General features: G+C 40.1%; 1 protein-coding gene across 4 annotated transcripts in view; it reads right to left on the bottom strand.

Moving 5' to 3' along the window:
• SPOCK3 (SPARC (osteonectin), cwcv and kazal like domains proteoglycan 3) overlaps positions 1-17,780 on the bottom strand; it is a gene marked incomplete at both ends in the record, with an annotated part of 424,393 nt that overhangs the window by 27,326 nt on the left and 379,287 nt on the right. For 3 of the 4 annotated variants that reach the window (XM_082843406.1, XM_082843408.1, XM_082843409.1), the window contains one exon: positions 15,336-15,455. The exons of the other annotated variant lie outside the window; for it this stretch is intronic. In XM_082843406.1, coding sequence (XP_082699532.1) covers positions 15,336-15,455 — 120 coding nt within the window. The remainder of the gene's footprint in view (positions 1-15,335; positions 15,456-17,780) is intronic. 4 annotated transcript variants of the gene reach the window in all.

Raw genomic sequence — 17,780 nt, 5'->3', positions numbered from 1 at the left:
CATCTCCTTAAAATAATCTTTATAGGTAGAGATATAAAGTATTAGGGATGCCCACCAAAATACTTTTTCCTAATATTAAGGACATAGTTTTAATCATTAAATCTCAAGATACCAAAAACCTGGGTAGATTTTTGAAATTTGCAACAGTTAGCACCAAGACTAATATGAGTAAATTTGACAAAGAGATAATTTAATGGACAAAAATCTTTCTCTTGTGAGTTGGTATAGATTATCAATATAACTCAACTCAAGAAAGCTTTAAATACATGTATTAATCCCACTCTATAAAAGTTATTTGTATTTATAAGAAAAGAAACAAAAACATTCAGAAACATGATAATAAAGGCAAAATAACGATTAGTAATTTTTGGAAACATTTCTAAAATCTTTAGCCAAGATGAAATAGGAAGCTATCCTCTTTGTGCAAGTGTGTTTATATGTCTTTATCTGTACGAGTGGATTAGAGGCAGCTATCACAATCGACATGAATTATGTATTTGAACTAGTTTAATATTCCTTGAGTACTGAGAGACCCACTGGGAGGTTACACAAAGACGCAAAGAGCAGAAGTTCATAAGTTCAGAGCCCACAAAATCTATATTCAAATCCCAGCTCTACCACTTACTTATTGTGTGACTTCATGTTTTAACTCTCAACCTTCCTCATTATAAAGCGGAGAAAATAATATCCAACCCGTCCCCTTATCCTCCACATTCACCAATCCTTATAATCCTTTAGAGCACTGAAATTCCCATCAGACATCTAAAATCACTTTTAATAAATGCCTAGCAATGTCTCTTCTCTTCAAAGATGTGTCAAATTTTTCTGAAAGGCAGAAGTTATCAAACACAAAGTCTTTCTAATCGAAAATCATCTCTCAACATTCCTGAGTTGTTTATGCCACTGTAGAGGATGGAGTTATTCACATCTAGAATGTAGACACGTAGCAGTTCAGTCCGTCATCTTAGGGAAATGCAAGCCTATATTAACAACTGCATCTGTTTAGGCAGCAAATATATCAGCATAACTGAGATTCACAAAAAATCAATGTAAAACCATCCAAAGGAAAGCAAAAACTCATTAAATGTAAATTTTGAAACATAGTAAAACTGACTGACGGACTGCCCTGACTCAATGAAGGTTTAAAATTTTAAAGAGTACTGTAATACCAAAAAAAAAAAAAAAAAAAACCCAAAAAAGAAGACTGTTAAATTCAGGAAGGAAGAGGGGTAAACAGGAATATGTAATGGAAAATAAAGTATCATTTTAGCCCACATTGGGTTCAATACACAGGTCTGGTAGATTCAAAGACAAAAATAAGGTAAGACAAAAATCCTCTCCTCAACCTGTCATTTAAACAGTTATTTTAGATTCTGTTTCCAGTAATGTCTGAGTAACATATACTGGACTGATTCTCCTACTCATAAATTGTTAAACTCTGCACGTAATTTACAAAAATGACAGGAAGGAACCAAAGAGTGGATAAGAAGCAGGCACACTCTGGTGGGTAACCCACACTCTGAGGAGGGAAGTTCTAGGGAGTGAATTCTCAGGTCTCACTGTTTTTGAGCCTGGGGACAGATCTGGCATGGCAAATCACATGAGGGACAATGTTGGCAAAAGAATGCAGACATTCCAGCTTGCAAGAATCAAAAGACTGTTTAAAACTGCTGAAGATCTAGGGAGAAATTCGGGAAGGAAAAGAGCCAGAGAGCCCAACATTGTCTGCCCTAGATTCTGATGACCCATCAGACACACACACACACACACACACATGCACACCGTGGACTCAACTCACCTCCACTAGAGGCTGCAAATCTGAACTGAGGTTAGAGCTGGTGCCCAAGAAATATAGTTTTCATTTAGAGCTCAACAACATTAATCATCTGCTAAAACAAAAAACACTCAGTGGACTAAACTAACATAATAAAGCCTCCCACAATTTAATATCCATAACACTGGGGGCATCATCCAGAATTAGGAGATCTATAAAGCACCAGGGAAATGGGACATGTTCTTCAAAGAAGAGATGATCAACTGAGAATAAACCTGAGATGAACCAGTTGTTGAGTTAGCGGACAAAATTTTAAAGCAAATAAAATAGCTCTCTTTAATGAAGAAAAAAATATGCTTGTAATAATTGCAATGACAGGAATGATCAGAAGAGAAGTAGAAATTATAAGAAAGAACAAAATAGAAATTCAAGGATAAAATAACAGATAAAGCTACACAACCTTAAAAAAAAATCACAGATGAAGCCAAGAGCAGAAGTGAGTTCACAGAGGAAAGAAAGATACTTGTGTATAGATCAGCTGCAAGGATCTACTGGAAGAAAAGCCAGGATAGCAATGAGCAGAGCCTCTGAGACTGTTACATTGTATCAGGGAGCGTAACACATGTAATTCAAGCCCAGAAGAGAAGAGAGAGAGAAAGGGGCAGGAGAAGTAGTCGGAGGAAAGGTGGTAGAAGTTTTGATAAATACCTAAATGTACAGATTAAAGAGATGTAACAGTCCTCAAGCAAAAACACAAAGGAGGTCATTTCTAGTCGAACTGTTAAGAACTAAAGATAAACGACACGTCACAATTAAACGATTCAGTTAAATCCTGGTATCTCATCAGAAATCATAGAGTCCTGGAAGCGTTGAATGATATCTTTAAATGAAGAAAGAAAACATGTTTTTAATGCTTTCAAAAATCTATATCCATTGAAAATATTCTTCAGGCAAGAATTCCCTGCTTCCACCGAGGGAGGAAGTGGAAAAGAGTATTTTTCTCACCCTAACAATAAGAAAAATATGAAACATCTACAAAACCACAATTTTTTGAGCTCATCAGGGACTCTGTGTCTCTGGGCAGTGTAATAACTCAGGACCCGTGACAGTCCTGTGGCTCCAGAAGGAGACAGTGTGAGCATCTGATCACCTGAGAAAGCCACAGAACATTATATAAACTATGGAGGAGAACGCAGCCAAGATCTTCCAGGAGTTGCGGAAGGCTTAGTGTACGTCTACTCTCTGACAGCAGACAACCCCTGGAAGCCGCAAAAGGAAGAGGGTCCATAAGCACCAACAGATTTTATTCCACAGACCTCAGCAAGTGCTTTCAAGAAAGACACGGGGTGGGACAAGAGACCCAGGAAAGCCACCTGAGAAGCAGAAGCTGCTGTGAGGAAGTATGAGGGTCCACCTATGCCCCCTCTCCTGTACCCCTCACAGAGCAAGCCTGAAGTTCCTGGGGGAGAGTGGGAGCCTCTGTCACCCTGTGGACACAGCTGAGGATACTTCACCACAGGAGTGGGAAAGAAAAGCCCAGCTCTCTCTGAGTGACAGCAGGACAATATTCAGGGTACAGATCATGGGAGAACCCTGCCACCAGCGAAGGATCGGGTCTCTGAGAAGGTCCCACCTCGAGACCCAGGTACATGGTCCTACCTACAGCTACAGCTCAACCAGAACAGAAAGGGATGCTCCTAGGTCCGGGTAGCAACTGTCGAATACCGAGGATCAGTAGCCTGCCAGTGGGGGAAAGACCATGAAGGGGGACCTTCCCTGAGGCTGGGTTTCAAAGGAAAATCATAAAGAAGCATGTGGAGAAAAAGACCATGGTGACTAGCCCGACCACAAGCACAGGGCAGCACAAAGGAATCTGAAGCTTGAGATGCAGTGAAAGGGACAATTATAAACCAAAACACAACCAAGTTCAGGTATATGACTGGACCGACTTGATCACCTTATCAAAGGCCAAGCAAAACAGGAGGCAGCCTCACTTCCAGGCATAAAGACTATTTACCTCCGTCTTACTGTCTACTCAACATGTCCACTTTTAACGAAAGAAACAGACATACAAAAAAAGGAAGGAAAAATTTAAAAACACCGCTATGAGACGAAACACTCAATAGAAACAAACTCAGATATGACAGAGGCAGCAACTATCAGAGAAGTAATTTAAAATGAATATGATTAATAGATTAGATGCTGTAGTATAAAAGGTAAAATCTGCATTAAAACTATAGGCAGAAACTATAAGAACAAAAACCTAAAAGATATGTCAGAAGTAGGGGGAGGGGGCGGGGCAGGAGTGCAGGGCATACAAGGCCTGTAGATCATTATCAGACAGACCAACAGACAGTGACTGAAATGGCCGAAGGAAAAGAGAGAGAAAATAGGGTAGAAGAAGTATTTCAAGAGTTAATGAAGAATCCTCCAAATTAATGAGATACCTCAGACCACAGACGTAAGAATCTTAGAGGACACCAAACAGGATAAGAACCAAAGAAACAAAACCTAGACACGTCAGAGTCAAAAACCAGTGATGGGGAGAAAAATCTTTAAAGCAGCTCGGGGCACAATACACATTTCTACAGAGGAACAAAGAGACGAGAATGACCAGCTGACTTCCCAGCTGCAACCACAGAAGCCAGAACACAAGGAAAATTCATCTGTAACGTGCCGAAAGAAAATGGGCTCTGGACCCAAAACTACCCAGAGAAATTACCTTTGCAAAAGGAAGGAGAAGTACCTTTCAAGAAACAAAAATGGGAGAAAATTTATTTAAAACAGATGCGATCTATAAGAACTGTTGGAAAAAAAAAAAAGATTTCTTTAGGCAGAATAAATGTGATATTAGGTAGAAACTTGGATTGCTACAAAAAAGAAACTGAAGATTTCTGGATGTTGCATAAATAAAGATAAATATGAAATTCAGGTTTTTAATTTCAAATTGTTTTAAAAGATAATTGAATGTCTACTCTAAAGGTATTAGCAATGCATTTGTATTTGTAGCATATGTAAAAGCAAAACATACGTCAAAATAGCACAAAAGATGGGATAAATTGAGAGCTGTAATTCCTTCTAATGTACACAAAATGGCAAAATAGTATTTGAAGGTAGCTTGTGAAAAATTAAATTTATATCTTATAAATCCTAGAGCAACCAATAAAAATCTTTTAAAAGAAGGTAAAGTAAAAGTAATGTCAAGAGCAGAGTCAAATGAAATCATAAAAATACTTAACTGGTCCAAAACAAGGCATTATAAGAAAAGAAAATGGGCAAAGAGGAGATGGAAAAAATAAAAAATAACTAGCAAGAAAGGAGATTGTAATTAAACCATATCAGTAACTGTATAAAACGCAAATAATCTAAGCATATCAATTAAAATACAAAAAAAAAATGCCAGGCTGAATAAAAAACCAAGACTCAACTATATATTATTCTAAAGGAAACCATTAAAAAAATGGCATAGTAGATTGAAATTAATAGATGGGGAAAAAAATATCATGCAAACACTAATGAAGAGAAAGCCAAACTGATTCTACTAATAATATATTTGACTTCAGAATAAGGAATGTTACCAAGATAAAAAGGGGCATTATATAATAATAAATTGTTCAGTAAGAAGACAAAACAACCCTAAATGCACCTGTTACCAGAAATGAAGCTTCAAAATACATGACAAGGGGATTTCCCTGGTGGTCCCATTGTAAAGAATCTGCCTTCCACTGCAGGGGACGCGGGTTTGATCCCTGGTCCATGAACTAAGATCCCACATGCTGCGGGGCAACTAAGCCCGTGCACCACAACTACCGAGCTCCCATCCTCAATGAGAGAGCCCGTGTGCTGCAAACTACAGAGCCCATGCGCTCTGGAGCCTGTGCGTCACAACCAGAGAGAAAAAACCCTAAGGCCACAACTAGAGAGAAGCCCGTGTGCTGCAATGAAAGATCCCGTGTGCCTCAACAAAGATCCCGCGTGCCACAGCTAAGACCCAACGCAGCCAAAAAAAAAGAAAAAGAAAAAACAAAACACATGACAAAAAAATGAACAGAACTGAATGGAAGAACAGAAAACTTCCCAGTTATATCTGGAGACTTCAACACTATTCTATAAAAAAAAAAATCAGTGGAACAAGTAGACGGAAAAGAGTATAGAAGAGCCGAACAAAATTTTCAACAAACTTGAAATAACTTCTACCGACAGGACACTCCAACACATCATAACAGAATACAGGCTCCTTTCAAGTGCATTTGGCACATATTGTAAGCCATAAAACGGACTTTAACACATTTGAAAGAACTAAACCCACATGAAGTATGACATCAGAACGTAACACAATTACAGGAGAAATGAGTCACAGAGAAACTCAAAAAACAGAGAGGTTAAAGAGAAAATAGAGGCATAGAGAATAAATGTGGCTTAAATAATTGCAAAGACGTTATTTTAATTCAGTAAGGAAATATGATCTATTGCCGGAATCCTATCACACGCCAATAAACTGGGGATGGTTTAGAGATTTAAGTGCAAAAATATATACATTAGAAGCATATCCATGTCAGTATTTTCTTAGGGAAGTCTCTCTCACAAACTAAGAGCTCTGAAACCAAAAAAGATGCTGTGAGAACGTATTTGCAATACGATAACGATTTAAAAGGTTAACATGATGGAGAGTAATCAGCTTGCTGCCACGTACTGTGTATAGTGTGAGATCATTTACATTAAAAATGTTTATGTGAATATATATGCTTGTGTGAGAATGAAGTAGGATTGGAAACCATGCGTACCAGGTTGGTAACAATTTTCACCTCATGAGGGAAGGAACGGGTGCAGTTGGTAAAAGGACAATAATTCTCTTCATGTTCCTTCATGTGCATTAAAAAGATAAGCATGTGAAGGGCTTCCTGGTTGCTTCTCACAGGGTAAGTGCTGCTTACCTGCTTACCAGGCTGCTGGTTGCTTCTCACAGGGTAAGTGAACTATTGTCAATTCTATTACATTCCATTTTCAACTAAATAAATACCTTAATTTCAAAATATAATCATGTAGGGTGTTCAGAGCACATTTAACCAGTAATTTGAACTATTTGAACCTAGAAAAAAAGGGATAAAGTACCCTCCCCCCCCCAAAAAAAAAACCAACAGAGATTTTTTAAATCTGTACAGAAAAAGAAAACAAAATATAAAGTTTCACATTCCATATATATGTCATATATATTCAGTCATTTATAAGTAAGCATTATTTTTGTCAAATTTTACTCTAATAATACCAGTTGAGTAATACACAAAAACCTGGAATGTTTGCTTAGTAGATGTCTTGAAAGCAACAAAGAGTGATAGCAAAAACGAAGGGACAAAGTGTAATAAGGAAATAAAATAGCTCAAACACATAACTGCCATAGGTTATTTAATGTGGCAACAACTGATTCTAGACACCACAGTGGTCCTTGGGCCACAGGCTAGCCAATTAAAAAGCGATTAATTTTATGATGATTCCTTTGAGACATTAATGAGTATTAAATTATTCTAATGTATCACAGCTGGGAAGGAAACATATATATAACATTGTTTTTTCCTATTTAATTTTTAATATCATATATTTTAATTACGTGTAACATATGTTTTTTTTTTTTTTTTTTTTTTGTGGTACGCGGGCCTCTCACTGTTGTGGCCTCTCCCGTTGCGGAGCACAGGCTCCGGACGCGCAGGCTCAGCGGCCATGGCTCACGGGCCCAGCCGCTCCGCGGCGTGTGGGATCTTCCCGGACCGGGGCACGAACCCGTGTCCCCTGCATCGGCAGGCGGCCTCTCAACCACTGCGCCACCAGGGAAGCCCAGATGTTATCTTAATTAATCCTAGTCAGACTGTTAATCTGAGGATTTTGCATATGATTCTGAAGTCCAGATGCTTCCCAACTGACAAAAAGAAAATTAATATAGTATCTCTTTCAGAGACGGACAGGCATACACACACACACACACACACACACACACACACACACACACACAACTGCAACCATATTAACAAACAAACCTTGGTATAGTGTTTCTGTTCTTAAATTCTTGGAGATTTAGATAAGAAAACAAAATATATCAAGCATACAGTTTAGATAGGCACAACATATATACTGAAAAAAGGCTCAAACAGCACTTTCATGGTATGATGATAACAGAATCAGAGGCCAAATAGATCTATTTCCTTCACCTTCTCATAAAATACATTTTAAGTTTTTACCATCTTCAGTGCTTTTCTATGGTTATTCCTTTGTGACAGCTCTAAACTATACCCAAATAAAACATACCGAAGAAGCCTGATATTTTTAATATAAAGTAGAGTTAAGTTGTTAAAAAATAATGGCAAACTTTACCAGCTTGGTTAATTTCTTAAGAAGCTATAACATTATTGATCTTTTTTGTCAACTGAAACCACTTAACTATGTAATATTTACACTACCCAAGATTCAGATACACAATCAATTCTTCTTGCGTAATGGTTATAAAATCATTTATGTAATGGCTGTGATAAAATCTGGTCAATTAAAAACTCAGGTTAGTGTCCTATTGTGTTTGAGAGTTAAGAATAACTACTACAATAACCAGTAGGAAAAGAAACCCATACCTTATTTTGGGCAGTGTGACAAGATGTTTAACTAATGTAAAATGCATAGCAGCATTAATTTGGTAGCCAGTGTAAGAGGCTGGCAAGTTCCCCTTCCTTACAAAGCACAGTCCACATTCTGGGTTCACTGCCTTATAAAAAGAAGTAGGGTACCTTCTCGTTTAAGCTTCATCAAGTCTTGATCCGTTTATTTCAATCCCGCTGCAGTCAGAGATTTGCCCTCCTGGAACCTGCCTGTTCAGCAAACATGGGAAGGCAGCTACAAGCCACTTTATCACTCTTCTGAAACTAGACCAATTTTTAGATGAAAACTTGTGATTAGATTTTAACTTATTCACTAAACAACTTGCTCCTGCGTCCCTACTGTGTGCCAGGGCTGTCTTTCTGGGAGCTGGGGATCCCACAGAAGAAAGTTCCTGGCCTCACAGAGCTTATGTTTTACTTGGAAATGACAGAAAACAAACTAGGAAACATCTGTATATCACGTAGTGACATATGCTATAAAGGAAAGTAAGCTTGTGTTGCTGTTTTACATGCGATGGGAGCGCAGCCCTCTGAGGCTGGATATTCGGGCAACAAGCTGGTGGAGGTGAGTGAGGACAGACCCCCGGGGGGAGCGTGTCCTAGGACCTCAAAACAGCAAATACAAAGCAAGTGTTTCTGATACATTGATCAACAAATCCTGTGAGACTTCCCAGAGCCCAGAGACATCAGGGCAATGGTGAGGGCACTACAGTCCTTTGTACTAACAGTTCTTAGCAATCTGGCTTAAGGGTAGGAATGAGGAGAGTGTATTCCCCACTCTGCATTCAGCTAAGGACCAGGAGTGGCTCTGCAATTAATATACAGTGAGCTGGGCTCACTGTACATTAGACTCGGATAAAGGAAAACAAGGGATTTCATGGCTTGATCTGTATTTCTACTAATCATAACAGTGCAGAAAAATTAATAATTTAAATTATTACATATAAAATAATAATAAAGAACTCAGACTATACGAATGTGCCGATTACTTTACACATGCAAAGTAGAGTAGTGAATTTCACATTGTTTAAGGATAGAAAGCATTGACAAAGCAGACCCGCGGGGACACCATTCTCCACGCTCCTGTGCCCACACTTCAGTGGCAGCCAGCGCCATCCCTGAACTCATTCTCTGACTCTTACTGTCTATTAGTCTATAAGGTTAGATCAAACAGATGTAAGTTTTCAGAGTTATTTTGTAAGAAAATAAATATTCTATTCACAGTCTAACAACATAGAAAGTAAACTCTATATTTCCAGACAGTAAACAGGGGCCATTTTAATGAAAATTACCTTTGATTTAAACATCACTAGAGATACAGATCCATGAAAAGACAAGTATCTATCTCAAAAGACAAGTATCTATCTCAAGGGTAACACGGTACGTATTTAAACAACAGATACTGGCACTTAAGCATACTTATTCACACAACCAGAAAAATATACCCGTCTTGGCCCTCCCTTACATATTCGCCCCTGGCAATAATATTTCGACGTTTGAATGCAAACAAGAATTTTTCTCTGAATTGTTTTCCAGATCTGTCACTCTTTCTAGGTTAAACGGGAAGTTGGCTGGTGAAGCATAAGGCAGGTACTCTGACCACTCAAAACGCAGTGACCTGCCCCCCCCCCCCGATGAACTTCATTCTACTGTCCCCTCATTGTACAGCGAGTGTTGCAGTCTAAAGTTGGGGTGCAGGTCAGGATGGGGGCTTCCCGTCCCCACGGAGGGACAGACTAGGGGTCCGAGGATGGAGAGGAGGGGACGGACTCTGAGAGCCTGGCCGCAGACAACCGCAGGCTCTGGGGAAGGTCAAGACCCACTCCCTCTAGCCCTGGCACCGCGGGCTGGGTTCCACGATGGAGGCCAGCCCGGCTAAGGGACCCGTGGGGGGGAGTGGCCTCTTTCAAGGCTCAGAGACTGGGGGCTTTCCTGATGCTTTGAGGAAAAGCCAAAGGGAAGCTCTTCCCACCTCGTGAGAGAAGGCTGCCAACGAAGGGTCGGCCCCCAACAGACGGGCCCCAGTGAGCAGACGAAGGAAGGTCAGCGCATGGAAAGGACCCAACGGCCGGAGGGAAAAATCAATGACACGCGGAGCTGAGGGAGTGAGGAGACAGCCCACTTACAGTTAAACACACACTCGGGTACTTCCGGGCGCACACATTTAAAAGTACACAACTGCTCTGTAGACCGAAAACCGTAATTTCCCGGCTAAGCCATCCCGCACGTGCACTGTAGGTGGGCAGCAAACTAGTGGCCCAGACGACACATCAGAACACAGACCAGAGCCGTGAAAGGGCGGAAATTCTGCGTAACATAGAGACGTCTGCAGGGTCTCCCATTCCTGCTTGGTAGGTAAGCGGGTCAACCGCGCAGAGAAGCATTTCCGAAGTCCTCAGTTTTGCTGCCTCTTAATGCCCACTGCCCTCTTCCCCGACAAAGGTGCTTCTAGCCCTGCTCACCCCTTTCTGGAAAGGAAAAGCCTTCTTCTGTTTGATGTGAGACGCTTGCAAGTTTGAGGTTGAGGTATTCTCCCCATCGCAAGAGTCTATAAATAAAGTCTCTCTTTACTTAGTCTGGGTTTGTTCCTCCCTTTTTTTCCCCCCAAGACACGGATGGTGGATCGGATGGGGATCCCACATGTCCGAAGCAAGGTCCTGCGGTGACACCCCACCTTGTGGTGGATGGTGGGCAGGACACGCGGCAGGCTTCGCTCTGCGTTTGTTCTTATTTGACATTTTTACGGTGTCCTGAACACCCCTTGGGCCCCACTGTCTTCACCCTGGGCTTCTCTGTTCAGTCCCGACCCTCCGCCCCTGCGGTCACTCAAGCTCAGGGCTCCGCCCCAGCAGGGGCAGGTCTCGAGAGGTTCAGGGGCTCCAGGAGCAACCACCTTGGTCTAAAAAAGCTCATTTTGTTAAAAATATAGTTTTATCCTAAGATAAAACTTGCCCTAAGATAAAATTTATCCTAACACTAATTTACAAAACCTGTATAAGATAAAATCTACACAGATACAAAAAATGATGAAATGTTCCCCCCAAAATTATTTGTCATGGTCACTGCTGGCTAATATTTAAAGGGTGTATTTATTCACATAATATTTTAAAATTAGTATTAAATATTATACTGGTACAAAACTAAAATGTGATTTCTTTTCTTCTTTAATGACAAAATTTTCTTGGATTATTGGTCTACTCTTGAAAAGAGATTGTAGGGCTTCCCTGGTGGCACAGTGGTTGAGAGTCTGCCTGCCGATGCAGGGGACATGGGTTCGTGCCCCAGTCCGGGAGGATCCCACATGCCGCGGAGCGGCTGGGCCCGTGAGCCATGGCCACTGAGCCTGCGCATCCGGAGCCTGTGCTCCGCAACGGGAGAGGCCACAACAGTGAGAGGCCAGCGTACCGCAAAAAAAAAAAAAAAAAAAAAAAGAGAGATTGTAAAATAAGTTTTTCTTTGTCTTCTGGGCAATCTGCCTGAATGGTAAACATTCTGTGTCTGATCAGCATATTTTCCTCTGCCTTATGTTTATCTTAATTATTAAAATTATTATCTTAATTATTAAAAAGAGACTCAGAAGCCAACTATGTATGTTTACAAGAAAGACACAAGTCTAAGTAATAAAGAAAGACTGACAATAAAATGTTAGCAAGTATATCAGGCAAATGTAATAAATTTGAAAGTAGGAGTAGTAATATTACTATCCGATAACGTGAAATCTATGCTAAAAAGTGGTAAGTAGGGTACAGTGTAATAAAATAAAGGGATAAGAAGCATAATTAATGGATAAAACAGAAATAAATTCATATATCTAAAACACAGAGCAGGAAACACATACAGCAAAAAGCACAAAAAGTACTAGAAGGACCTATTTAAATATAATTATAATGTAAGCCATCAATATGGATTTCTCAGAATTAAACATATAAGCTGACATAACTTAGGACTTTTTTTGTTTGGTTTTGTGCTATGGACTGAATTGTGTCCCCCACCCCAAATTCATGAATATGAAGCTCTACCCCCCAAAGTGATGGCATTTGGAGGTGTGGGCTTTGGGAGGTGATTAGGTCATGAAGGGAGAACCTCATGATGCGATCAGTGGCCTATAAGACAGACTCCAGATCTCTCTCTCGCTCTCTCTCTCTGCCTTGTGAGAAGACAGCTGTCTCCAAGCCTGGAAGTGAGCCTTCACCCAGACCCCAATCTGCCAGCACCTGATCTAGGACTTCCCAGTCTCCAGAATTTGAGAAACAAATGTGTAGTGTTCAATCCACCTGGTCTAGGGTATTTAATTATGGTAGCCTGAGCTAAGACATTTAATTTTGTTTTGCTGTGCAAAAGCCCAGCCAACCTTTGCCAATATTTTGTGAACAATTCACTACTAAAAAAGGAAACCAAGATTAGATTAACAATGAAATGTAACAGCATGCTCACCAGAATGAACAGTTAAAAAGAATGGTAGTAATTTTTTTACTTCCAGGGATCAAGGCAAAAGTTAACTCTCCGTGCTTTGCTGTTAGAAATTAGAAAGGCCCTAAGCTTTTTGCAAAGCAGTCTGGTAACATCTATTATTGTTTATAATTTGAAATGTGAAGTAATATGGACCTATTACTTCGACTACCTGGAATCTTCCTTACAGAAATAAAAGCCTACCAATTAACCGCAGAAGTGATTGAGAAGGAGAAAATAATCATTCCTAGGGGAACAAGTGCTTGATTAAATTATGGTATATCCACACAATGTAGTATTTTGATGGCTTCTTCGCTTCATCCATCCATTAATTCTACTCAGTTTTAACGTTAGTGAATGCTACGTGTCGAATTAGTCTACATTCTGATGATACAACGGTGATCTCTCATTTATGGTTCTCTAGTGTGCAGAGAGAGAGAAAATAAACAAAAAATGTGTAGATGAATATTATAGTAGACGGTGAGAGATGCTATGGAGGAAAAACAGGACTAGAAAAGAGATGGGGTGCCCAGTACTGGAGGGCCGGTGTCAGGAGAGGCTTCACCCAGCGGTAGGCGGGTCTCAGGAGCTGAGGGACTCGTCTTATCTTTTAACAGCTTCCTTTTGGAGATTTACTCCCTTTGGCCTCTGACCCCTTCAGGCTCTATAAATAATCCTCTACCTACTGTTTCACTAATTCTGCAAAGACATTCAACTCCCAAAGAGCTTCCTGTTAATTCACCCACAATATTAAGACTGTCTCATTTTTTGTAAGAAAAAGCCAGAAAGGGAAATAATATTTAGGAATGTGTACAATTAACCAGGCATTGTACTGCGTGTTCTACAAGCTCTCCTTTTATCCATTTCCAAATACAGGAGGGATTATTAGTCTTAACTAAGCTCAACAGATAAAGGTGAGAGTGAGAAATAAAAATATCCAAGTATGAGTATTGGGAGAACAGGTGTGGACATGAATCAAAAAAGCCAATACGGAAGGATCTGGAACAAAACTTTACATTACGCCAGACATGAATACAGGGGCAAACATACTTTATTATTTCTATTAAGTAAGATCAGGCATCTTACTTACTCTCAAGGCAGCAAAAAATTAGCTTCTGTCAAAAATTTAAACGATAATTCTGGAGACAAGCCTGGAAGCACTCCTACAAGGTAGGGAAATACCGTGGTTTCTTTGAGGACTTCCTAAGAAGCATATAGATGTGACCACCACACATTCACACACAATTATTATGTCTTTCTGTGAAAGCTGAATGAAAAATAATGATTACATTCTTTTGAACATAAATACGATCCGTAAACACCAAGCGCTGGGATTACAGAAAATTCCTTGGTGACAAGAAAACAAATGGGGCATTTTAGGAAACATAGATTAGGGACGGCCGTGCCCTCTTATCAAGTGATTCTGTTAGAAACGGGTAGCTGAGGGTTGTGAGTGGGAGTTCACGGCCTCATGGCGATAAGCAGCGGGCACTGGGCCCTTCTATTGTCAGCGGGACGCTGCCCCTGGTCACTGTCCCACCTTCGCCCCTTGCATCTTAGAGCAAATGAGGCGGTCTTGGAAAGCTCCCCCCAATTAAGCTCAGGTTTCAATATCTTTCTTTTACATGCATGAAAAATGTTATAGATATTTTTCATAAATGAAAAAATATAAAGTGAAGAGTTCATAAAATTATTCATAGCAAGTGCACTATTTCCGGTTGCAGTTCCTATTTCTAAGAAATTAAAACACACTTCTATATAGATTATATAGACGAAAGAATCATGTAAGATTCAGTTGGCTCTTATTTCCTTCTTTCTTTTTTATTTATTTATTTATTTTTTTGTGGTACGCGGGCCTCTCACTGTTGTGGCCTCTCCCGTTGCGGAGCACAGGCTCCGGATGTGCAGGCTCAGCGGCCATGGCTCACGCGCCCAGCCGCTCCGCGGTATGTGGGATCTTCCCGGGCCGGGGCACGAACCCGCGTCCCCTGCATCGGCAGGCGGACTCTCAACCACTGCGTCACCAGGGAAGCCCTTCCTTCTTTCTTTGATGAATCTGAATTGCAGCGTGGTAAACATCCTGTTTCTACTGACATACTTGGGTTAAATCAGAAATGACTAAGGTGGAGGAGGGCTAATCGTGTTGTTTAAAAATCTAAGCACTTCAAAATTATTACCTTCGCTCCCTGTGTTGTTCTACTCTTTAGCACTTCAGCCAAAATACTGGAAAATATTCCTACTCTTTCAATTCAACTGGAAGCTCAATGCTGTCTCTAATTCCTTTTCCAATCTGAGTTGTCACAAACGCTTTATTTCCTTTCAAAATACATGTCATGGCTGAGCTTGGAAGTAAAAAACAATGTTCAGACTTCTGTTCAGCATCTAAGTAAACAGTAAACTTTCACCTAAGTGATTCACTGGACATAAAATCCCATATCAAAGACAACGACACACATCAAATTTAGAAGCCTTACTGCTTCTCTCCGGCCACAGCGATGCTTTCGTCTTCTTGTTCTGGCCTCCACTCTCATGCAGGGCCTTGAACCAGTCCCGCAGTCTGCTGGCCATCTCCCTGAGCTCCAGGTCACTGCAAGCTGAAAACAAAGAGGAACAACACAAAACCTGAAGAGTCACTGAGCATCACGTCAGAGCCAGTTCTCAAATTATTCCAATACCTAAAAGGTAACAACCACTAAAAGGGGAAAACGAATACAGTTGCTAATTGTGCTTTAGCCTTGAAGAACGAAATATGTGTTTGCAACATAACAAGATGTAATATAACAGTAACATTTCTTTAATAAAGAAATATGACTAGTGGAATTCTGCCTGCACTCTTTAGAGGCTCTGCCTGTTAACATCACGTGGATCTAGTCATAATATTTACATACTGAACACATCACGGGAAGATGCTGGTGGATCGTCTGGGGAAATAAGGGGCTGAAAAACCAAAATGAATACGTACACATTTATTATTGGCTCTACCTATTATAATAGCTTATGATTTATAAACCTGCATTAGTATGTGCAATATATGTAGGAATTATCAAATATAAATATGTGCTTTTTATTTGGTTTAATCTTAATCCTACATATTTTTTGACCACAGAAAAGGAAGAGCTCTTATTTGACATTAGGAAAGATTGGAAAATATTTAAGAAAATGATATCATATTTCTGTTGTAATAGAAAGGTGTTAGCAAACTCTGACATCTGGACTTAATTCCTCTTTTCAAAATATTGTTATTTACCAATAATTATGTTCTTAAAATTAGTCTATACAATTAAGAGTAGCAGAATATATTTTATAAATATGTATGCGTGTGTGTGAGACTAGTGCTAAAATAGGGTACGTTAAATTCAGTAATTTGTTGCCAAAATATTTTGAAAATATAAGAAATACTTATTTATATTGTTACCGGAGACCTCATTCCTCTTCAAGTAACTAATGTGCAATTTCCCGAACCAAGTGCCCTTTAACAGACTCAGATTGTTAAAAACAATAATTTACACAATGATATTAAAGTGTTACATTACACTTAATATATGCTATACACATGATATTACAATACGTATTATATATAATGTAACGTGTACAACATAAAAAATATAGTATAGTGTACTGAAATATAATTTAAGAATAATCTAAGACCACCTCCTGGTATTAAATAAAACTGCAGATTAAGAGGCCCTCACGGTACGCAGTGAGGTGGAAGACCCATATCATCAAATCACTGTGACATTTCAGGACCCTGGAGGCATGAAACAAGACCCTAAAACAGCTGTGGAGGTAGAGCAACACCAAGTGCCGTGTGCAAAGAATAAAGACTTGGAATGTCTTCAGACTTTTCAGGAGTAACATTGACAGGCAGAAAGACAACTGTTAAATTACTTCGTAGTTTATACTGGGAATCCTACATCCAGAAAAATCAGGTGGGAGAGTAAGCGAAAGATATTTGAAATATACAAGATCCCAAGATTAACCACCCGCATCACCTTTCCCCAGGAGCCACTGGAAGATGTGATCCATCAAAGAGAGAACTGACGACTGGATGTGAGACACAGGAAATATGAGCCTTAGGCGAGAAGTTAGGCGGTTTCTGGGACGACGGGAAAGAGCGTCCCAGGACACGTGCTGTGGGTTTGAGCATCGCTGGTCGAGGGTTAGGGCTGCAGGATTTACAGCTATCATTTCATCCAGGGAGACAATGAGCGACGTGAAGGTGGAAGAAAACATTACCTTTACAGGTCATGTCCAGGCTGGCTGAGGCTGAGGGACGGAGACAAAGAGTCCCTCTAATGTGACCGTGGACACTCCAGCCCGCAGCTCTGTGCCCACAGACACACAGGCGAGAGTCTGCTGACTCCACAAACTACTATGCAGAAGAAGAGGAAAGCCTACCTGAAGAAAGGCATTCTTCTACATAAGCGCATATGCTCATTTACCTGACACATATCTCTGGAGGGAAAAGACAAGGCTGGTGAGGCTAGTTCTCTCCAGCGGGGGGAAACCAGATGAGGGAAGGAAAGTGCTGTGAGGCAGTCTTATGTTTACTGTTCATCTCTTTTTTCCTATTCAATTGTGTGCTTAAACCCCTATTAACATTCAAAAATAAACAGAAAGTTTTAAATTTCTTTCAAGAATTAATTACAATGCTTCCAACCCTTCACCCAGCATTTCTCTCTCTTAAAAATTATCTTGCAGGTGTACCACACATACACAAGCTTATTTAAATTGCACAACGTCATTTATTCAGCACTCAGCACTTCTCTAACAGCAGGGGCGTTAACAACACTGCTCATCAGCAGTGGCCTGGTGGGATAAGCCAGGGACATCCACCCCCAATGAAGCTCTGAGTCATTAATACGTTAAGAAGGTCATTATGTAGAGACTTGGAACAATACCTACACTACAGCTTCTGG

Source organism: Leucopleurus acutus (genome assembly GCF_964270905.1).
Source record: "Leucopleurus acutus genome assembly, chromosome: 7".
Classification (NCBI taxonomy): Eukaryota; Metazoa; Chordata; class Mammalia; order Artiodactyla; family Delphinidae; genus Leucopleurus; species Leucopleurus acutus.
Note: the sequence above shows the minus strand (reverse complement) of the source record. Positions and strands in the feature narration are given on the sequence as shown.